General features: G+C 39.6%; 1 protein-coding gene across 2 annotated transcripts; it reads left to right on the forward strand.

Moving 5' to 3' along the window:
• Positions 1-634: 634 nt before the first annotated feature.
• PTGFR (prostaglandin F receptor) lies at positions 635-24,323 on the forward strand. 2 transcript variants are annotated; one of them, XM_081915450.1, is made up of 3 exons: positions 635-1,139; positions 8,333-9,173; positions 22,689-24,323. In XM_081915450.1, the coding sequence occupies exons 2-3, from the start codon at positions 8,385-8,387 to the stop codon at positions 22,992-22,994; spliced, it is 1,095 nt and encodes a 364-aa protein (XP_081771576.1). In that variant the 5' UTR covers positions 635-1,139; positions 8,333-8,384; the 3' UTR covers positions 22,995-24,323. The 2 variants fall into 2 exon arrangements, with proteins under 2 accessions (XP_081771576.1, XP_081771577.1); XM_081915451.1 differs by lacking the exon at positions 635-1,139 and adding an exon at positions 1,179-1,335.
• Positions 24,324-24,541: the final 218 nt, after the last annotated feature.

Below are 24,541 nucleotides of genomic sequence, written 5' to 3' on the forward strand. Positions count from 1 at the left end.
ATCCTCAGTATCCCTTCCAACTCTCTGCTTCCATGAATATCCCATAGCCCAAGCACATGAGATATCTTCTGGTAGATCAGTGTGGGTGTCAAGTGGAAGGCAGGCTTACACTAGCAGTAACCAACTGGTCCAATGCACTTGTTTGCTGTCAGATGAATGGTACTTAAACACTGGTGATGGGATAGCATCTTCCATGGTACCTGAGGGCAGTAGGCAATGGGTTTTTTGGGTGGTGGGTTGAAGGCTATGTATCAAAAAACAAAACAACCCAGCCCTGTCCTCCAACAGTGGGAAATGGCTGGGGTGCTTACAAAGAATAGACAGATGGTTCCTGTTCCACCCCATCTATCATCTGAGGCTGTTGCCTCGCCTTGCCCACTGGTAGGGCCAGCTCTGTCCTCTTCTCTTTTCAACCACATCCCCACCCTAAGTGTTTGAGGTTTTCAGCCTTAGTGTCTCCTCTTCTCTTGGACTCCCCCACCATGAAGGTGACACCAGATCTCTCCCAAGTCAAATCTGTTTCATCCCTCGTGGCTTGACGTAGCTTAGCCTCGTGAAGATGTCAGGGGCTAAGCATTTTTATATGGAAACCTCAGAGCGAGTGCCAGACCGAGGGAACAATCCGCTCCTCAGCTCTGAGGATATTTGGGGTTAAAGCGCTTCCAAGGGAAGCACATCTGCGCCGTTCCGCGGAGATCGAAGCTCATCTCGTTAAATCTTTGGAAAGCGCGGGGAGTGGGTCTGTTTATTGTCACTTGTGTGGTGGAAAAACTGTCTCTCTCGTCTCCCTGGCCCGCTCCTTCCCGCCAGGTGTATGTTGCTTGGCCTCTGGCAGCGCCTGCCTGACTGGAAAGGAGACAGCGGAGAGACCTCCCTTTCTCCCCCCTCACAGGAGAGTTGGAGGGCTGGTCGAGGGCGCGCGGGAGCGAGCCGACAACAAGCGTGACGCTCGCGCCCGCCGAAAGGGGCGGGAATGTGGGCGAGCCTAGGGGTCAAGGCAGCCGGAGCTGCCGCCTCAGTCCGCCCGCTTCGCGGGATGAGCGGGAAGCAGCTGGCGAAGCAGCCTGGGGGCGGCGGCGGCGGCTGCCATGAACGGACCAGGCGAGACACGGCGGACGGGAGCGGAGGAAGGAGCTGAGGTAAACAGCCTTCCCGCGCCCGGCAAACTTCGGTTTCAAGGGCGGCAGCAGCCGAGTGGTCCGGGCGGGAAGAAGCCCACAGTCGGGAAAGAGCTCTACCCGTGTTGCTCGGAAGTATCCCGTGTTCCTTGGGGGACTTGTTCCCGAGTCAGTGTGTTAAGGGGAGGCTTCCCGCCCCGGTCTTTGAGGGCTGCAGGTGAGCACACGGCTTGGCTCCTCTTGCTCACAGGTAGCGGGATCCAGCCTGGCTTGACTGCAGCCCGGGTAGCTCCCTCGGTTAGAGGCGGGCGCTGAGAATGCCGAGGTGGCCAGTTCCGTCCCGGTGTGGGACAGCTGCGTGTTCCTGCATTGCAGGGCGCTGGGCTGGATGATTCTCGGGGTCCCTTCCAACGCGACGATTCTATGACGCTCAACTTTGCACGAGCGCGCGTGTGAATTTAAAACTCCCGGATGAATGGAGGTGGCCACCGGATTGCAGCCTCTTATCTGAGACTAAGCTCCAGTAGCGCTGAGAGTTAGCTCAGTGGCAGAGCGATCCCATCCTGGGATAGCTGCGGGCAAGATCCCTGCATTGCAGAGGGCTGGGCTGGATGACCCTCGGGGTCCTTTCCAGCTCTGCCATTCTGTGATCTGTTTTGCATGCATGGGGAGCTTGCCAGTCAGTGCAGGCAACACTAGATGGATCAATGGTCCGGCTCGGTAAAGGCTGCTTTGTGAGAGATGCGGAACACTGTCTCTGCACATTAGTGTTTGCCACTTCTCCTGTTTCTTGTCCCCACCTGCAAACCCAGTTAATTTCTCTCTGCCCCCTCCAGCTTCCTTTCCCCATAACTTATTGCCATCTGTTCTTCGATAACGTCCTACGTTTCTCAACAGCATGACCTTTCCATGGTTAATCGCTTTCTCATCAGCCCTATTCCTTCCCCACTGTTCATCTCACTTCTCCATTACTTAGCCTTTTCCCCAAGTTCTCCATAACTTCTGTATAGTTACACCTTTCTTAGCACGACACAACCACAGGATTGCCGCAATACAATTCAGCTAGTGGATTCCGAATTATGCCCCCCTTTCCTTCGTTCCCCTTTCTTCTTATCCTCCCTTTCCCCTCTCCATACTAAATGATTCCTATTGATCCTTCACTCCCTCATCAGTAACTGCCCATCTCTTTAGCCTTCAGTTATATTTATTATCTTGTGGTATGTATTAGTTTTTGAAATATTCTGAGTCCTGTAAATTGAGTTGGTACTGGAGCATGTCATCCATCCATCCGCATCAGATTTCTTTCTTGAGGCTGCAATCCTGAACCCCCTTACCTGGGAGTAAGCTCCATTGGTTACATTGGGATTTACTTATGAGAAAACTTTCACATGATTGCTCTTTTCTGGCCACATCAGTTTGGCTGGGATTGGTGCATACCTTCTAGGTAACCTGTCTGGTTGGTGGAATAGCAGCTTAGAATATTGCTAGCATATGTTATGTGCAGTGATTTTTTTCTGGGGACATTCAAGGGTACGCAGTACCGGCACATTTCCCCACCCCCCGCAAATGTTAAAAGTGTGGCACTCAATGTAACAACTTCATGGTGAGTACTGGCACATTTCTTTTTCGTTTTCCTTTAAAACACTGGTTATGTGCAATTCAGTGGTGCTGTGTCCAGAAATAAGAATGTCTGTTGAATGGCAAACCTTGGAGCTTCTTAAAATAATGGGTGTCTTGCAACCTGATCGTGTATGTGTATGGCAAATGACACAAAACAAAGGGTGTCTTTGAAAATGATAATAGAAGCTTTTGAAGCTCCTATATAGCCAGATCAAATGAGAAACAACCTACATTTCAAGAAAGGTAACCTATGTAACTCAGCCACAGACTTCACAAGTGATATGTTTATACAGAAGCAATCCCTGCATAATGACTATTTTTATGTTGCTGCTTTCCTTTCCTTTAATTGTTTAAGGTTCCATGCTTGCATACTTCAACTTATGCTCCCCCATAAGTTGAAGTGCTAGAAACAAAACATTTTCTCTCTCCTTATCAGTCAACTGTGGGCTGTAAGTTCTCTGTGCTAGTAAGCGCACCACTGCATTCAGGACAGTGCCTGATATGTTCCTGGAGAGAAATAAATGCTTAGTACTAAGTGTATTTGTATCAGAACTCTCCCACTACTGAATTGGCAAACTTGCACCTGAATTATATAATTTCCATTGACGTTGTACTCCTAATCAAAGCATGTTGAGGCTTGCATATTATAGTGATTATCTCCTGGAAGTCCTACTCTTAAACTGACCTAATCAAAGCGGAATCATGTATATTGTAATCATTATGGCCCAGAAGGGGAGCTAATTAGTCAGAATCTACTCAGCTGATTGATCTTATTATTTAAATATAGATAGTATCAGCTCTTCACCAGCAATTTATAGCTTAAAATTCAGAAAGTTGAATAATATTGCTGTATTTTGCAAGGAATTATCAGGGAGTGCATTGAATATATAGGCTGAGAAATGAGAAAGGAATGATTGTGCAAATGGCCAGTCAACTCATCAATGAGATTCTCCTAGGTCACTTACCCTTGTTTGGAGAAATGGACGACAATGCTCATCCAGCATTACCATGGGGTTTATGTGTTTTCATTGTGTATTTTAAAAATATTACAGTAAATACTAAAATTGATATATGTGTGTGCATATCTTACCGCTGATTTCATTTTTTTAAAAAATTCAATCAATCAAGTATATTCCATATAGTACAGTTACCTCAAGGGGAATTTGAGACGCAAGTTTTATAAATAAATAAGTAAATAAATTTGGTATCATTCTCTCCGTTTTCCTACAACTGTAAAGCGTGGTGTTTTCTCTTTCTCCTGCATTTATATATGCTTTTGAAAATATATGTTTTGCAGTACCTACTCAGACCCCTAAATAGGTTCTAGGAGATAAATTTGGTCTACTGTGCTTTTACTTCAGTTCCCCAGAAGTTTTATTGATGAATGAGGAGCACGGTGTCGGATGGCTTCTTTTTTAAGCAAATTCTTTTCCTGTGGGAATGGTTGCTGTGATAGTGTTCTAATCTCCTTCATCTCCCAAGGCAGTGTATAATGTTATAGGTATTGGTTGCCAGTGTTTGTGGGTGCAAGGCACCCATGCTCCCTAGATTTAGTAAATGTTAGAATTTAACAAGAGAAGGTGCCAGATGTTTGATTTAGCAGTGCTAAAAGACAGGCTAAATGAGTTTTTTTCCCTGATCAGGAGATAACTTGGCAGTAGAGCCATCATGTAAAACAGAAGGAAGATAATGGGTGATTAACAACTCAGTTACTCTCTGCCAAAGAGGGGTGGAAACCTTTCTTCAACTTTGTGTTAGCAGGCAGAGAAAAGAAAGGTTTTAGGATTTTAGTTTGCTTGATGTAGGCTGGGGAGAAATCCTTTCAGTCTGATAGCTGCAACAAGGAAGAGGAAGAAGGGCAAAGAGCACCATGTGGACTGACAAGGACAGGCTTTAACAAAGAGAGAGAGAGCATGGCTGATTTCCCTGTTCTTGGACCGAAACCTGCTGTGCCTATGGGGGAAGCAAGAGACCCTCCTGGAATGCTCTGCACTCCCTCTTTCTAAACTCAGGTTGTATATATGTGTAAATAAACCATATATCATAAAGACACCACAGTCTCCACTGTGCCCCATAGTCCAAAAGGAAACACAGACCCTGGATAAAGTGTGCCTGCAACCCCTGGAATCTCACACCACTCATGGAGATTGGGGTGATGTGTAACAATATAGTATGATACCTCTTGCATGGTCATTTGGTGAATGGAGGCTCTAAGAGCATCCTATGAAGGGACTGTGTAAATACAACTGTATGTATGTTATGTAGTCTACTGGAAAGGTAATGCACATGCATAAATGCAAATCATGTATATTCTCTCATTTGTTCACACCCTCATGTGTAGGATGCACACTAAGCACTGCATAAACCATGTTAAGTGTCTCCCGAGGTTGTGTTAACGTTTAAGGTGCCCCGAGGCTAGTTGAATGTTTTGCTGCAAAAGACTAACAAACTTATCGTAGCATAAGCTTTCATGGACTTAAGCCCACCTCGTGCATCTGATGAAGTGGGCTTAGGTCCACAACAACTTATGCCATAATAAATATGTTAGTCTTTAAGGAGCCACAAGACTCATTGATTGATCTGTGTGGTGGGAGAGACAGCATGGCACATTTTGTTCAGTTGCATCCAAAGGAAACCGGATGAATAGAATACCTCTACTCAATTGATATGTCGTATATGTTTTTGCAATGGGTAAGCAGGTTAATTAATTTTTAGGAGTTTTGAACAATGTGAATTATTCTGAAAGATTCAATAAAAAAATCTGTTCAGTATTTCAAAACATTTACTCAGCCAATAGGGTCGCCATTATGGTCTAGTTTCAGCTCCTAGATTAGCTGAATTATTTAGACCTGCGATTTTACTGCATATATTAAACAATCCACCTATGCCTCAGCCGATGTATGATGGTATTTCAATGTATTGTTTAAGGTAAGATTAAGTCCTAGTTTTATACCCCGAGAGATCATACATATAAATATAAACAAGAAATACATCAGTTTCTTGGGAGCCAATCAATCAAAGCAGAACATTCTAATCAAACGCTGACTCTTCAAGGAACCCTTGGCGATTCAAGATGTGTACTACAAATGCAGTAGAATGCATTGATTTGGTCACTCCAATATATCAGCACACCATTATTTATATGAAAATTGTTTTTTATTCTATTTCCCCTGTCTCTATGTTCTCAATATATGTAGGTGTTTGAGCAGCATGAGTAGCCCAAAGTTTCCCAAATACTAATTTCTGCCAACTAATAATAGATTTATTTTTCTAAAAAAGTCTCATCTAGCTAATTTCCATGAAGACACAGTCTTGTTGAACACACATTAACTGTTGAACCCATTTGGTCATAATACAAGCTGGGTTCAACCATCACTATGAATAATTCAAGTATAGTTTTGAGGCTCATGGTATTTTTTTGCAAGATGAAAAGTGTGGTGAAATTCTTCTAACTATATAGAAGAATTGTATCCCACCTTTAAAGTATTTCAGATTGTTTTCAATTTACATTTTCAAACCCTTATGATTTACTTAACATAAGCTTGCAAACATGGTTACGCAGGGATGGATCCAGACTTGCCCTTTGAGTGCAAGGGCTTCTTCTGTTCATTGGAAAGGATGCTCAAGCTCCCAGTGGATGAAGGAGAGGTTTATGTCAATTTTGGCAACTTTCCACCTGCAGCTCTGCTCATCACTTCCCACCTTGCCCCCAAACTTCCGGAACAGATTTTTGGGAATTGCAGGGGATGCAAAGGGGAGGAAGAATTGGAACATGACCTCCCTGCTTTCTCTAACAGGCAGTGGGTTGGGGATTCAACCCAAAGTCTAAGTATGATAATATTGCTAACCAGTTCCCCGACTAGTAGTAAGTCCAAGGATAATGCTACAGAGTTTAGTTTTGCCTGGATGAAAGAGAACACTGTAGACTTAGATTATCTTTGTATTACTTATTTTATTTACAAAGGTGAACAGGTCATAGTAAAAGTAAATAAAATCATTCAGCTACTGATCTTGCATCACAATCCCAAAGGCAGCAGTGTTTTGCCCACTTACCCGCTTCCCTCAAAAACTACTGCTAGTCCAGCTAAGCTCACAGTTATAAACCTCATATATCTTCCTTTGCATTCAGAGTCATACAGCAAAGACTCCTATTGGCTTCCCTGTCACTTTCCAAATTTGGAAGGATTCTCAAGACTGGAAACAAATTCCAGCCACGAAACTTCTCATTTGTGCCTGACTGATGTGTGACCAATCTTGTGAGACAAAACCATCAGACAGATGTATTCACAACGAGACAGTTAAACACATGGAAAACTAAGATACAGTTATGTATCTATCTTCTCCATATGTTCTCGATTTTGACTTCTATTACATGATTGCTCATTTAAATAGTGTTTTGTGAGTTGTTTTTTAAAAAAATGTCACAGATTAGGTTCAGGATAGTTTTTTCTTTTTAAAGCAAGATAAAGGTTTACTTGTATAATCAGACTCTCTGCATTAGTGAAATGTGAATATTGGTGAAAATGAAATTTACATTAGATAGCATGCAAGTGGGACCTGCAACAAAATGTTGCAGCAGGGTGGACTGCTGCTGTCCAGGATTCTAGCCACTCCACTCTATTCTACCTGCCTCTGGTTTTTTGTTTTCCCTTCCAAAAGTAAGCATTTCATGGTCACTGTCCACACTTGGTCATCAGTGAATTGGTTTTAGGACGTTCCACCTATAGATTTTTACCTTAGAGAGGATGAAGATGACAACGATGATGATTATCAAACTTTGAGTAGTTCTTTATTGTGTATGTGGATAGGGCCCTTTTGGCCACACAAGCAACATCAACCACAGCTTGAATATCAGCAGTAGAAAGAATGACTGGCAAAAACAGAATGGAAGATACAGAAACTAGGTACTCATTTTCAAGGCGTGGAAATCCCACTGCAGAAGAATAGCTCATGGAGGCTTACTTATATGAGCTAAATTATTTAGTTGAAAGATGAGAGCTTTCAGATCTATTGCTGTATACTTTTTTGGGGAAAAAGAAATGCCCTTTAGTAGTAAATTCTGTTCCTACTTAAGTATTTCTCAACTTTGGTTTCAAGATTTCAAATGTGACACATGCTTTGTTTACATGTGTCTCAGTTGCTGCCTCCACCCTTGCTCAGTCCTGTCTTTTTTCCACTGTTTTGTGGGCACTAGGGCCTATCTATGCATGAACACCTAAACGTATATAATACTCCATATGTGTGACCCATGTAATTCCAAATTATGCACAGGCTCCACTGCAAATGACCAAGTGAATATGTAGAGGACAGGGCTAGTGAATACAATTTGACTTTCCTTTTTGTGCATCCCCCACCCCTGACTGTCTGAACAGTGGGATTTACTTCAAGGTAAGTATGCATGGGCTTGCAGCCATAATTAGTTAGTTAGCTGCTCTGAAATACTGTGCCACATCACACCTCAAAAGAGTTGTGCAGATGCAATGACTATTACATAAATGTTGGAGTTTCTGCAGTGTATGTCAGCTGAGTTGAGCAATATATTGCCATTTCCTACATTTTAAATAGTTTTGTTTTTTTTAATTAATGTCTTACAGATGCCTGGTGTTTTCCTGATATGTTTTGAATGCTGAGTTTGCCTTTCTAACAATGAACAGTTCAAAACCATCAGCGTTGCTTGGAACTGGTGTATTCTCCAATACTACCTGTCCCACGGAAAAGAAGATCTCTGTGTTTTTTTCCGTCATCTTCATGACAGTGGGGATTTTATCCAACAGCCTTGCAATAGCAATTCTCATGAAGGCGTACCAGAGATTCAGACAGAAATCAAAAGCATCTTTTTTGCTTTTTGCTAGTGGCTTGGTTATCACAGACCTGTTGGGCCACCTCATCAACGGAACCATTGCAGTATTTGTATATGCCTCTGACAAAGACTGGATTCGATTTAACCAGTCAAATGTTCTCTGCAGCGTTTTTGGCATCTGCATGGTGTTCTTTGGACTATGTCCCCTTTTTCTGGGCAGTGTGATGGCTGTTGAACGCTGCATTGGAGTCACCAAGCCGATATTTCATTCAACAAAAATGACTTCTAAACATGTAAAGATTATGTTGACTATGGTATGTCTCTTTGCCATTTTCATAGCTTTACTGCCTATACTTCAGCTAAGACCTTATCAAATCCAGGCGTCAAGGACCTGGTGTTTCTATAAAACTGAGCACATTGAAGACTGGGAAGACAGATTTTACCTCTTACTTTTTTCATGCTTGGGTTTACTGGCCCTTGGTATTTCATTTTTGTGCAATGCTGTCACGGGGATTACACTTCTAAGAGTCAAATTTAAAAGTCAACATAGACAAGGCAGATCTCACCATTTTGAAATGATCATTCAGCTCTTGGCTATAATGTGTGTCTCTTGCATTTGCTGGAGTCCATTCCTGGTAAGAGGTTAATTATTTTGCCAGTTTTTTAAATGCATGTTTAATGTATGGTGTTCCCCATTTTTAGCCACACATTTTATTAAAATGCATAATGGACAACAGAAATGGATGCTCCTGATATTAGAACTCACATTCTTGTTTTCAGTAGCATAGTCCTAGTGGAACGCAGGTCTTTGTATTTATAAATACCATATAGTTTTCACTATGAATCTGATCTAGCCCAAATTTAGATCCCATTATATGTGGTGTAAAAGTCATTCTTTGACTAGATTGCATTTGCTATATATGTCTTCGAGATCAGTTTGTGCAATGGACAGGCATGGGCAAACTCTGGCCCTCTAGATGTTTTGGAACTACAATTCCTATCATCCATAGGTAACAGGACCAGTGGTCAGGGATGATGGGAATTGTAGTCTCAAAACATCGGGAGGGCCGGAGTTTGCCTATGCCTGCCTTAGGATCTTTGATAATGTCCTTTTCCACTTATGGTAGGGTTGCCATATTTCAAAAAGTGAAAATCAGGATACAAAAGTTGTTGATCTATTTTGGCAAAATCGCAAGAAATTGGTGATTTTGAGCTGCTTTAAAGGAAAATTATTCAAAAACGACATTGCCGACATGGATTGCCATATGTACGGATTTCCAGATTTTCCCATACATTTTTGCTGATTTATGCCTGGACACTTCTTCTGACTGCAGTATTCCGGGTATGCCTGGGAAATTCCAGACATATGGCAACCCTAACTTATGGTGTCTATGGTGAATAAACATGTATAATGGGGTTCAGGGGAATGGAATGGGATTGCACACATTGTCTCTGGCCAAACCTACTCATGCTCATTTGAATAGTGGGAGGAGCCACATCATGCAGCTGTACTTGTGTTAGGCTTCCCTTCACCTTGCTTTTTCAGTTGTATTCCAAGAGGCTGTACTACAAACTTCAAATGAATATAGGTCGGGTGTGGGTTCTGCTGCCACAGTCTCATCCCACTGCAGTGTGTTCTCTCAAAGCAGGCAATGTCTCAAAAGGGTGTTAAAGACTAAATGTCAAACAGCTGCACAAGTCTGTGGATTGCATGCCTGCTTTATTTATTACCGCTGAGGTTTTTGGCAAAAGGAAAACTGGTAAAATACATAGGTACAACAGAAACAGTCAGTGCACATTAAATTCAACAACTTGGTTATAGGACTGCATCATTGGGTAGACTAGCATCAGATCAGCAATATTTTTTTCAGATGAAAATACTGTATTTAAAGGGATCCAAGAAACAAAAGTAGCTGCAGAATGCACGAAAACATAAAGACTGATATTGCAGCAATGCAGTAAGTTAAAGTTGTGTGAATAGTTTGGTAATCCATATCACTATGACTAAAGCAGAATGGTATGTGAATGCATAATGGGACTGATTACAATGTTTACCGGTATTTATAGAGTGCCTTCATGTACTTTTTCTTTGTATACGTGTGAGTGATAGACAGATATAGGTTGCATTATACTCTTTTTTTATATGTGTGAAATTTGCAAAATAATTCCAATACTTTAGTGCTTCCTGGTTGTTGCAGAAATAAAGTTTTTACTAATTCATATCACATTTAGCTGTGCTTTACAGTGCTGGAGTGTCAGCAAGAGCAAGACAACCAAAGTCAAATCTAATACAAATATTCATGTTGTGTACCTGACTTGGGAATGATATAAGCAGGATCGACACGGATGCAAAAATTAAACTGATATGAAAAAGGCCCCCTCTTATTATAGTTCAAAGCAGAAACATTTCATTAATTACAGTGTACATTCAACAAGAGATCAAAAATGAAGCTAAGGCTGGGAACAAAACAATGAATGTGATGTAATAGAAGCCTGTTTTTCATTTAGCTATGCGTATTTCTCCTGGAATGCTATGGTCTGAGTTAATATGCACTAGTCACCTCTTCTTTGTCTCTTTTTTTCTTGAGCTGATTCCAATTTTTCTGAACTGATTCTAAAAAGAGACAGTAGATACTCTTAAGGATTAGAGTTTAACCATTATATGAGACTTTTTTTTATATTAAAGTGCAATTTAGCATAATAGGATGGATTCTGTTCAAGCAACTTCTTAACACACTGGCTTTGAGTAAGGCTTCTGTGCCTCCTTTTATACGCAAAATGAGAATAGCTGTAATATATCACACAGGTTATACAGAAATAAAGCAGCTAGCTTAATTTGATGGGACTTGTTTCTTTTTTTAAAAAAAGTTTTATTCAATTTTATAAAGAGAGATACAAAGATTATTCTGAAATACATTTTTTTGTCCAAACTAAAACATTACTTTTGATAAAATAAGAACATAGATCGAGAGGAGGAAAGGAAGAGAAAAAGAAGGAAAAGAGAGAGAGAAGCATTAAAAGAAAAAAAGTTAAGAAACTAAAGAACTTCCGATTCTTTGTCAGTTATATATAAGCATTATCCAACTCATCCACTCCAGTATAAAATCCAGCATGACAACCTTCTATAATCCAACATTATCTTCAGCCTTCAAACCCAAATGCCATTATTTCATTTTATTTTTCACACAAAAAGTCTATGAGAGGTTTCCAATCTTTAGTAAATGTTAACAATGACGAATTTTCTGAGATGGTTTGTATAGGAGTGCACTGCATGGCTCTTAGTGTATATTGGCTGCAATCCTATACCCACTTTCCTGGGTATAGGATTGAAGTCAATATTTACTTCAGAGCTTGTGTAAGATCATGCTGTTTGCTACTATTATGAACCCTGTTAGCATTTTAGTACACAATCAGAAATATATTTCTAAAACTTCATAGCTTAATATGAGATGGGGTGAGATTGTTATAAAAGCATAAGTAAGCAGGATGTAGTCTGTAGGTAAAGGCTTAAAGAAATTGAGATGGCATTTCCAAGTATTTGGATACTTTTTAAATGAGCAAGCTACATGGAGAATGAAGGAATGGGCAAAATACCTTACTTTGTTAAAATACCTTACTTTGTTAAAATTGTCTTAGAATACAAGTCCCCAATTCCCACCCCCAGGTGCTCTATGAATTACCATGAATTACCATTTTGCTGTTACCTCTTGCCTTAGCATTGCAATGTGCTTGGTTTTCATGACTCTGTGGGGATTATTAAGAACTGGGGTGGCCAACCTCTGACACCCCAGATGTTGTTGACTCCTTCTCGAATTGGCCACAACTGATTGTGAGATTTTGGTCCAGCAACATTTGGAAAGCCAGAAGCTGGCCACCCCAATTTAGAAAGTGCTGACAAATGCCTGTACATTTTCCAAAAAGCACTTTCATTTTGACAACAATGTTAATTTGCTTGACTTCATGTTTATTTTGATTTACCTTCAGTGCATAGGTTGAATGACTGGATGCATCCGCTGGAAAGAAAGAAGTATACAGTTTTTAGTATCAGCTGCCAGTGACACTGGTTGTTACAAGGGTTTGTACCAGCCAATCTCTTCAAATTTTAGATTTCTTCTGGAAGGTGGATTAACAATCAGAGGTGTTAATGGGATGGGGTCAAACTAATTTCCTCGTGACATATTTTCACTTTCCAAGCTATCAGTGAACTGGAATCATGAAACTGGGAATGTAAAAAGCAAACTTCAGTGCTGGGCTAAATTGTTCGGTCCAGACATTTTCATTACATTTGAGGGAGGGTTAAACAACACCCAAAGTTTGTTTGTACCTATTGGTTTGTTGTCCCTGGCACGTTATAAGACTTAACTGGGTGAGCCAGCTGGAATTAACCACAGTTTAGAGTTCAGACAACATGCTAGAGTTCAGACAACACCAACCTTAACTAGATCATAATTTCCTGTATCTACCTGCCAGTGTGGCCAATTAATTTATTTAATGACACCCCCCCTCCGCTCTCCACTAAGTACACCCACCACATCAGTACAGAGTAGATGAAGAGAAGCCCACCAGCTCAGCCAATGAGCTGATGAGCAAAGAAAATCCTTCTTGGTTCCACAAAAGATGACCAGCAAAAGCAAGCACTGCCTGTTGGGTGGCAGGGGGAGCGGTCTGCTGAACTGGAGGGCAGGGGTTAAATAGCCCTCACATCAATCCTGCCCCTTCCCCAGCATTGCTGCAGTGTTGATCTGTATACTAAAGCTGCTTGCCAGTCTCCTTCATTTCCTGAGCAGCTGCAAAAGCTGCTCAGTGCCACAACTGCTTAGGGTCACGACAGGCATGGGATTCTTCCAACCCAAGTACGAAATCACCCTAACCATTTGATTCTCCAGGGTCAAAGAGAACCAAGAGAGCTATGAACCAAATTTCAGTGACCTATGGTGCTAGAAGTTTGTGGAATTGTGTACAGCTTAAGCAGTTGCAGTTTTTCTTTTGGAGGCTGTTCATATATCACGTTTTGCAAATAGTCCTTTCTGTATATATTTTAAATTAGAAGAACTGGCAGATCTGCCTTTCTATGAAATCGGGCTGGTTATTTTTCAAGGCCTGTCCTCATGTATTCACAATTAACAAATTATGTTTACTGTGCATGGAGTCATGGTGATGATGACTCTTCAGTCTGCAAGGTTTATTGTGTGAACTGGTTCTTAATTTCAGTTCAATTTATTGTGATGGTGATGGACTTTAGTAATGCATGTACCTAAGCAGCTTTCTATTTGATTCTAGAATGCTTAACATTTGGGCTAGGGTGGCAGCTGTCATCTTTACTTACTTATGGCTACAAACTACAAATCACTGCAACTGGCTTCATCCTATTGATTTCAAAGGGGATTAAACCTATTAAGGACAAATTCTCATTTTAAGCAGTTTGAAATTCATAGTCTGTATCCTCCATGGATGGCTATGACAGGCTTATTTTGAGCACATGAAAATGATAATCTAGATTTATGCCCATAATTATTTTCACAGAAGTGAGTGGGAATACTTGTGAATGCAGACTCACACACATCTGCATAAATCTATAGAGGATTGTGATCCTATTTGTATTTTTCTTTTGGAAGTTATTATCTTGAATTGTGAGTCACATTTGCTTTATTTCAAACAACTCAAAAGGCACCACACCATTTTCCATTGCTGTATTACTTTAACTTTAGTTGGAGAGTAATGAGGTGTGTGTAGACAATGAAAATAAAAATACTGTCAAAAGTTATTGAGAATTCAGCATTGCTGAACCGAAGGAGACCAGACCATATCAGATATAGGAACTTTTGTGCTGGATGATAACACACCATAACTTCAAATAATCTTCTGTCAGGAAAATAGAATTGGTGAGAGGCAAATAATTCAGTGTTTAGGAAGCAAGAACAAAGGAGCCCAAGAGGAAAGAATGTCCTCTAAGTCTTTTTACAATTCCAACCATGCACTATTGTTAGTTTTCTCTATGGGTATGACTGCGTGCAGGAATATTTTGGTGATATGCAAATTGCTTGAGTAACAAGGTTCGTTTAGGTTCTTTCCTACTTCTAAGTACGCAGTTGCTTTGCAGGTTGCTCCACCTAGGGTGGGATTTGCTGACTTCTCTTGATGGGTTCATGAGCAAAGTAGCTGATACATTTACTGAGTCTAGGTGCAGGGAGATCTGCAGAAATAACCATTATTCAGTTTTCCTGTATTGCACTTTTTTAACATGTACGTTATGTGGAGCTCATTGGAAATAAGCATCAGCACAGTTGGTGGGATGTAGTGTGTATGGAAAGGGGAGTAGTGAAATTAGTAGTGTTTGGTCCACTCTCATTAAAAAGCAGTCCATGCACCTGCTGTCTTAAGTGGATTGGTTTGGAGCCATATTTTTCAGAAGTTGAATTTTGGGGAAGTTTGGGGAAGTTGAATTTACAGCTTGATAGGAGTTGTTTGAGCGGTGTGTGTGTGTGTGTGTGTGTGCCTGCCACGTGGACGACACTACTTAAAAGGGAAACACAAACACACAGTAGACCCAGGTGTAGACAAACCCTTAGAGGCTTCACATAGGAACACAGGATGCTAGCACTAGCTCAGTGCTGTTAACATTGATAGGCAGCAGTTCTTCAGGCTTCATAGAGTTTACCAAGCTTAGATAGAAATAGGGTCACTTAAGAGCTATCTATAAAAAGGAATTGTACCATTAACCAAACCACTTAAAAGGAACAGGAACCTCTTTGACAACCCTGAGTCTGTTGATACACAAAAGGGACTTGTATTAAATGATACGTGTGTTTTTTTACCCCCTTGGAACCTGGTTTGTTCTACTTATTTTCTCTCACCTTCCTTATATAGGTACCTTTTCTTGACAACATGACACACATGGGTAGAACTCATGAACATAGCCTTTTTCCTACCCTGGGAGAATGGGTGCAGTAAGGCCAAGCAGGATTGCAATCTTGCCTTTAGCACACATTGGTTGGTGGTTTCGTACAATGAAGGTTATTTAATCAAACTAACTTCTATAATAAATAATGTAATCTCCAATAATAAGAAATAGAACCTGGTGAAGCTTGCGCATTACAATATTAGACAAGTCAGAAAGATCTGGGTTCTATATTTGTTTTTGCTTCTCTGTTAATGTTGGCATGCTAATGTGACAATAACGCCAATGCTTATAAAACTTTTTTTTGAAAGGGGAATCAAGATTTAAAGCTAAAGTGAATATGCTTACTTTTGGGGTCTTCTGCCGCTGGCCAGCTTATTAGGGGTGCATAGCAGAATTGAAAATGTACCTAGCAGTGGTCTTCAGCTGCTTAGAATGAGCACAGCAGTGATGTTTTCAATACTTTCTCCTTAACTACAAGGGTGTTAGACATTCATTATGATTTTCAAATTAAAAGCAAAGTTCAATGAACTCCAAACAGATGTCTTCTGGCTAAGATATTTTTTAAAAATGCTTTGTGTACCATCATGTTGTCTGGCAACTTCAAATCTGCGCGTCTAGGTTATAAAACAAAAGAGAAATGAATTTGCAAACAATGTTATATGAGCTAATTGTCAAATGTTGTTACTCTTATTTAATATTTTGGTATTCTTTCTTTTGACTGTGAAGTCATTGGGAATGACATTCGTTTTTAATATGCTATCTGTGTAGGATAAGAGTAAAATGGGGTTTCAGCTGAAGGATTCATTTAAAGTAGAGGTCCTAAGCAAGTCTTATTTGGATGTTTTGTTGAAATCAGAAGGTCTCCCCAGTAAATGTGTGTTAGGTGTATTTTATGTTGATTCATTTCCAGTTATGGGATTGTTGTATTTGTCTATGTAAACCATCCTGCAATCACTGCTCGCCATCAGTTGAAGGAAATGTAGTGACATACCCACTCAAAGAGGTCCATTAATTGGGATTTGTGCATGTGTTTGGTGGCTTAGTGCTTGAAACTGGACTTCATATCTTGTCATGTAATTCTGAAAGGTTCTCTTCCAGATTTCATATGTGAGCTGATTTATTTTATTGTGTTATTTTGAAATGTCACATGCAGAATTCCATAATGTTTATAATAGTACTGTTTTGTTATCTAAACAGCCCTGTTCCTATTTTATTTCTCTTTCCCACTGATCTGTTAAAAGCAGTTTTATTTCACGATATGGTTCCAGCTGACTCATTTTTTTGGGAACTAATACCTCCATTTGTAGGAAGACTGGAGAGCTCGTTGACTAATACTTTAGTGTTTTGGTGTTTTTTCATGGGAGATATTCCAGTAACAAAGTTAAGAGAATGAAAATGCCTCGAAGTCACAAGTAATGGAGATTTCTATTTCTTTTGAATTCTGTGTAGAAAATATAATCAGAAGAAGAAGAAGAAACCTTCTCATTACAAGTCGTTTCTTACTTTGTTATTTTGAAGTGTCCCAAGAGCTCTTGTGCATCAGCAGTTATTTAGTTGGGATTGAAGAGAGAGAAAGAGAGAGAGACAGAATAATATGGTGGTGGAATGGAAAAGAATGCATTTGAGGAAAGATCTTATTCAACTATTCAACATTGCTCTTTTGTGAGAGGGCCTATTTTTAAAAAGGGAAAAACCCATTAATTTGAGATGAGAAAACCCCAAAAGTAATTACTACTATCATTTCTACTATGTGGTTTAGATTAATATTTCTAACAAAATCCTAATTATGTGCTACCTATTAGGAAATGAACTTTATTTCTGACCAAAAGAGGGAATCTTTTATGTCAAAACTCTGCAGGGTCTGACACTTTCTACTTGTGGTTTTCAAAGATTACTATCGCTCATGTTCTCTTATTACTTTTTCACGCCTTGTTTCTTCCCAACTTTTTAGAAAAAGAGAAATGGTCCCATTTGTTGTTATTAATAACACCTAGTCTCATTGGAAAGTGAAGATAAATTGTACTTAGAATACATTTCCTAACAGAAGGAGAATTTCTTTACAATGCTTAATAATGGATAATTTTGCATTAGTTATGGAACATGCTTTTATTTTTTGTATGGTCCTGGCTTGTCAATATCTGATGGCTTTGGACTAGTAATAATTGTAAATCAGGTGACTTACTAGTTCACCCCTCCTTCTCTTCTTAAACTACAAATGACTGTGGATAGGTAGACAGCTGCAACAGTTGTGGACTAATGACCTTTGTAGTCCTATTTATATGCAATTTCCTTCCAAAATTTGGTTTTTTGGGTAGAATAAAATTCTGCAATGAAGAATACTTGGGAATTCATGGGCTTAATGGAAATTTATGGACCTAGCTTAGTTCATTATTTTATTATTTTCAATAGATCTCCTGCGAGTAGAATTTAGTTGGACATCACCCAATATATCCTACTGAAACCTATGAGGTTTAAATGTGCTTAACTTTAGCTGGTATCCTAAGGGTGTGGTTCAAACCCCTCTGTGCTAGATTTGGAGGTGCCCCTCTGCCCAACCTTGCTGGACCCTGCCTGCAAAGTGAAGCTGACATTATTCTACTGATGCAAAACACCACACCCACACACATTATGTTCACTGAACATGTGGGTGGGCAGAAATGCTGCTACTGGGATGCCTGATGGTGCCAATCAGTGGAAAGACCTAACACAAGACATTCTGGGTGTGGGGAGTGGCTGAGCTGGGCTGGGATTCATTGGATCCTGAGCTCGACCCCACTGCCATAATTTTTGCTCTGCTAGTTTATTGCTCTGCTAGGTAGGATTGCACCCTAAATAAGTGTTACCTTATGGGCATAGATATTCCACTAGTGCCAAAGAATTCTTCCCCCGGCTCATGGGATTTCTCAGTCTCTGAAATGAAGGTTAAGATGTTGTCTGAGTAGGTTTAATTTTTTCCCCTAGACCAAACTTTCTTTCACCAGCTTGTGTAATCTGAAAGAATGTAAATTGGATATTTTATACTATTTCTCCTCAGAGAGTAGAAATGTTAAATTAAGCTATTTTTAATGAAACAGTTAAAATGCTAACTATATTCCCACCAGTAATTTTAGATAGCCAATGGAGCAAAATAGTTGATTTTACTGCGAGTGCCTGCATGAGGAATAAATAAAATTGCACATTTTTTTGCACTTCCCCGTTATAATTTTACCAGCATGCTACAGCTGGCCTATATGCAGCTGAAGGTTTACCAGTAGAAAAATATTATTACTATAATTTCTTGCCATTGCAGGTTAGCTCTCCCTGCACTAGGAAGTAAAAACTGAATGGAAGAAACATGAGTAACATGCTGTTTATATGAGTTGTGTTGTATTTGTTGCACTAAGGCATGCCTCTGGTGGGAAGACACATGCCTTATTCCCATCTGTCAATATTTGGAGGATCTATATTTGGGATAGTGGGAATCGAGAAGTCCAGTTTCGGACAATGTTGTAGCCTTAGTTCTGGGTATTGCAAATTAGCTATTTGCCGAGAGGGCTGTAAGGACTCTTATCTCTTGTTAGCTTTTCCTCCCAGGTTGAGCGCTTCCAGATTATTTTGTTCGTTTGTTCATGTGCTCACCAAAATTACTTTAAATTATGAAGACGAGGGTAGTCGGATTTTGCTTTACTGTTCCAGTTGTGCTTTCTTGTAATTAATCTTCCTGGTTAATTGAAGCTTCCAGGCTTTGTTATAGTGTTCTCTGAAGGGAAGAGGGAAGGGGCTGTGTGTATGCAGGCACAAGGTTGCTCGTATTTTGGATGATATTACTTAGTATCAAATAGTGTAGAAAAACACCAAGGCTACTTATTCTGTTTTTAAATGTTTGATGTTTTATTATGTTTTTATATATGCTGTAAGCCACCCAGAGTGGCTGGAGAAACTTATATAGGTTGGATTAAAATATTATTATTATTATTATTATTATTATTATTATTATTATTATTATTATTATTATTATTATACCTAAAAACCAACCGCCTCTGAACCCAATACAGACTAGGTGAAAAAACCTGCTTACCTGTGGAGGGTTGCAAAACACTCCTACTCAGCTACAAAGTCACTGGCTATCTTCAGTGCTATTTTTCTAGAAAAAGAGGTGCTGGACCTCACAATGAACACCTCCTTTGTTCTCTTAGAATGGCAATGGCGCCCACCTGAGAGTTTCTGGCTGAAAATAAAGCACTGGTTATCCTATATTAAAAAAGAGGATGGGTTGGGTAAGAAAAATGTCCCAAAGAGGCAATTTAGGGGCCTGGTCAAAGCTTATAAAGCCAATGATCCCCGCCCCCAGACGATAGTCTCTCCATCCAGAAAAATGTTCCCAGACACAGAGTGTCACAGCTGGCAGGAGTGGACTTAGATAATAACATACTATCTGTATGGCAGTGCCAGAAAACAGGAGCTGATCCATAAGAACATGCATATGGATTCATTGCACAGAGAAAAATCATGGTTTGGATGTGATGCCTATTCAAAGCTAGTCTCAAGTATGGGGCAACACATTCAGGGGTGTTTTATGCACTGACTTCTGAACTTTCATGACTAAACAGGATGTGGCCATAGACGTGTGCATACTCTAAGGAATGATTTGTAGTTTGCCTTGCAGTCTTTTTGGAAATCTCAACTTTGCACTCTCACAAATCTGGCAGTCAGCTCAGAGCCATCACGTCAAACTGATTCACTGTGCTAGCATCTTGATGAAACATGCACACAGATTTGCCAGCTATTTTCCCTTGGTCTCAACCAGTCCTTATTGCCTAAGACTAAACATAAATATTTTTCTCAGATGCAATGCTTCAATGATTTAAGCAGTTATACCCTAATGAAATTATAACTCTTAACTCTAAAGGCCCTGCTATTTCGTTGCATTTAGTAGAAGTAATGGGATTTCAAAGCCAATAGCCTGTGTTTATCTGTTTGTCTTTTTTCAAACTGATTTTGATCTGATGTGATCAAAGCTGGTGTGTGGCTAATCTAACTGTTCTGCATGGACTGTAGCTGAAGTTAGTCATGATGAGCTGCTTTTAAAACTAATGGAATAAGCTAATCATGATTAATGGGATTCTAGATGGATTGGGCTAATTTAAGTGCCCAGAAAGGTTATCCAAAGCAGGCTTTCAATTTTCAAATAGTTATATGGATTTTAATTTGAATCCCATCTCCTTATTCTTTTGAAATCCACCTGGATAGATCTCTACATCACTTCATTGTGTTCCAAGGATTTGAGTTACTCAGCCATGAACTATAAATGTGTTCTGACTCATTATCTTTTTGTGCCACTGCAGGCATTGGTTATGGGAAAATACATTGCTGATGGGGGACTTTGCAAACATAGCCTTGTTTTCCTTTCTCTCTAAGCACCTTCTTGAACATTCTTACATTGGTAGGAGAGAATATTAAATGGCTTCACCACATGAGAAGAGTTGATTTAAGAGAGTTTTGCATTTGTCAATGGCTAGAAAAAAAATCATCGCTTTTGTAATTTACTTTGGGAATTACTTTCTAATGTTATGAATTTATTGATTGTAGTAATAATACATCAACCCATTTTCTGTTCCCACTTAAATGCATTGGTCCTCAGCAACTAATTCATTTTTTTGAAAGATGTGGCATCAACACCTGGCACCATGGCAAGGTCCCCTGGAATTGATAGGTGTCTTGGGATGTCTGTGCCTAGTGCCAAACACAGAACACCCAATGTAGGTGTCACTGAGGGGAATTTAATGTGGCAACTTGGCACTACCCACAATTCTTGCCAGATAAGACCATGGCAATGGAGCTCATCATTTGAGAAGAGCCAAACATAATAATAATAATAATAAAACTTCCTTGAACAGGGCTGCCTTCAGATGTCTTCTAAATGTTAGGTAGTTGTTTATTTCTTTGACATCTGATGGGAGGGCATTCCACAGGGCGGGCACCACTACTGAGAAGGCCCTCTGCCTGGTTCCCTGTAGCTTTGCTTCTTGCAATGAGGGAACTGCCAGAAGGCCCTCAGTGCTGGACCTCAGCATCTGGGCAGAACGATGGGGGTGGAGACGCTCTTTCAGGTATACTGGGCTGAGGCCATTTACGGCATATATTAATATGCCTTTTCTAATAATCATAGGATGCAAATTAGTACAAATCTATTTTCTTCAGCACTGATGGAATGGAAACGTGATTCAATTAAAAGAGACTATTATTACTGGTGTAATTTTAATTTAAAATTCTTGGATTTCAGGGCAAAAAGCATGTTGCTTTTTAAGATAACCAGAACATACCTGAACCCATGTCCAAGAGAAGCATTAAACATGATATATTGAATCCCAATTAATTCTAAATGGTTGAACACATAAGATTCCTCACTTTAATGGAAACAGATGAATTTTAAGATTAGTTGAATAAACAAGGAGTTGAGTGGTTCACGGGAAGGTTATAAATCTTTATGCAATAAATAAATCAGCTTCTGTTTCTTTATGTGACATCTCAAATCACAAATCTTCATCTGGAGCCATATTAGGATGTAACAGATTCTCATGTACACAGATGGTTATACATAGAATGGAATGCCTAGCCATTCCTATATTACGTTGGCGATATCTGTTCAGGATACAATTTCAAATGATATCATTTTTGAATTGTATACCAATTTTAACTCTTAGTAAGAGTAATTAGGTTTTGCATGATTAAGTACTCATTGGTAAAATGAGGTTTGCAGCATGGAATTTTGAGTAAATAAAATGGGAAATGCTCCACTAAGAAAGGTAGCATACAGAAATCAAAGGAGTTAGCGAATTTTAGGTGGGTCAAAGAAGGTACCTAGTAGATGCAGGTTTGGAGAAAAGCAGGTTTGGGAAACTGGGAAAGCTGTTTATGCTAGCACACAGCTTGGTCCTTTCTCTAATGCCAGTACCCAGCCAACCTTCTCCCATTCTGCCTAATTCTCTGGCCTATTTCTGTTTGCATCAAAATTCATTGGTATGTGATTGTTCACTCCTTTAACATCATGCTTTTCCATCCCTCCACCAACTTCCAGGAAGATCTAGTGAGTTTATTTATTTTGTTTCGACCTGTTTGTATTCCACCTAACTCATTAGTTTTCAGATATTCAGCGGTTTTCATTATTCTGAAAGCAAATTTTAACAAAGTCTTTAGAATGAAAGATGATTAATATGGCTATATTAGATGATGTGTTCTGATAGCTAATAGAATTTATTTCCTTTTGCAGGTGACCATGGCCAATATTGGAATAAATGAAAATCATTCCCAGGAATCCTGTGAAACAATCCTATTCGCTCTCCGAATGGCGACGTGGAATCAAATTTTAGATCCATGGGTATACATTCTCCTGAGAAAAGCTGTTCTTAAAAAACTCTACAAGATTGCCAGGAGATTTTGTGGTGTGCATTTTATTAACTTGCATACATGGGAACTTAGCTCCATTAAAAATTCTTTGAAAGTTGCTGCAGTTTCTGATTCACCAAGCAGTTCTAAGAAAACGAATCAGCAGCTACTCAGTTCAGCAGTGCAATAAAATGAAGCATGTAGAACGATGAAATGAATGGGCAATGGTAGTTAAGCTGCTCAAAAATTGGTACAGTGTGAATGGGCTGGGGTTTTTTCACCTCTTCAAAACAGGAAAGCTGGCCCATTTCTGGAAATGTAACAATATGGAGCTGCTGGTTACCTTCCAAAGACTGCTATTTATGTGACCGGCCCATCAAACCTGGGGCTGAAGACTTGTGACTCTATAACATAACAGAACGTTAAGCATATAAGATGATGCTGGCAGCTTTGGAAATACTTTTGAATGAAAGAATATTGTTAAATGTTCTTAGGAAAAAGAAAAGAAGCAAACAAACACCTTATTGTTGAAAGTGGCAATGAATTTGTTTGTTAAGTGTAACTTTAAAGATGCACCTTGCCTTGCAAGTATAACTGTTCCACATTTTCTTGAAAATGTAGCACTCAAATCGGAAACACATGCGTTGTAGAAGGTCAATTTCTTCAGGAAGGGACTCAAGACCTTGCAAGCTGAACTTCTCACAACTTAAAAAAAGAAGTCCACAGATAAAAAGAGCTAGAAACAAACCTACAAGAGCCGATACACTTATTTAACTGTTACAATCCAGGAAATCTACCCTGCTACGTTAAAGGCTAATAATTCACCAGATATTACAGCACATTTACCTTTCAATTATAACCACGTGATTATGAAAACAACTTCTTAAGTATGGTGAAACTTCAAAAATGTATTTACATATTAAAAAAAACACCACTTGTGACATATGTGCCAAATGTTAATTTTGATCATTCAAACTGAGGTCAGAATCAAGTATGTAGCAATATTCAGGTGTGGGTTGATGTTTCTTAAAAAAACAAAAAGTGGTTGATACAAATATGAGAATTGCAACACACTTGGGTTGAGCTAAAATAGTAGTTATTGTAGCACAGAATTATGTAGATTGAATTTAAAAGAAAATAGTGGTGCAGAGCATACTGAGCTTGGCAAATCCTTTGATTAGCCAATGTTTCAGCAAGAGGTTGGAAGAGAAACTAGATAGGATGAAGGGAGTGTGGTTTCCATTCCATAAGCAAAATATTTTACAGAGACTTGGCAAAGGTTTTATTAAGAATGTAATAACCTGTCTGCTTAATAATCAGCCTTAAATTTCTGAGATCTAGTATCATATTGTTTAAGATACCAGGCCCATGCAGTACTGCATAAATATTTCAAGCCCCATAACATTCCGAGGATCTCAGGCAACTAAGTGCCTAGGATTTTTCCTGCCCTGTATATGCTTTCACAGGTTTGTTTGTTTTTTAATGGAAAAAGGGTAGTGATGGGTAAAGCAGAGATGTTAAATCTCTAGGATCTCAGGCAACTAAGTGCCTAGGATTTTTCCTGCCCTGTATATGCTTTCACAGGTTTGTTTGTTTTTTAATGGAAAAAGAGTAGTGATGGGTAAAGCAGAGATGTTAAATCTGTTCCCACCATTTGTCTGCAAGCAAAAGTAATTTGTGAGTAGAATACTCAGAAACATTTGTGGGTATTCTTACAGAGGTCACAAGCCAGGCCTG

This window comes from Podarcis melisellensis (assembly GCF_964234715.1).
Source record: "Podarcis melisellensis genome assembly, chromosome: 6".
Taxonomy (NCBI): Eukaryota; Metazoa; Chordata; class Lepidosauria; order Squamata; family Lacertidae; genus Podarcis; species Podarcis melisellensis.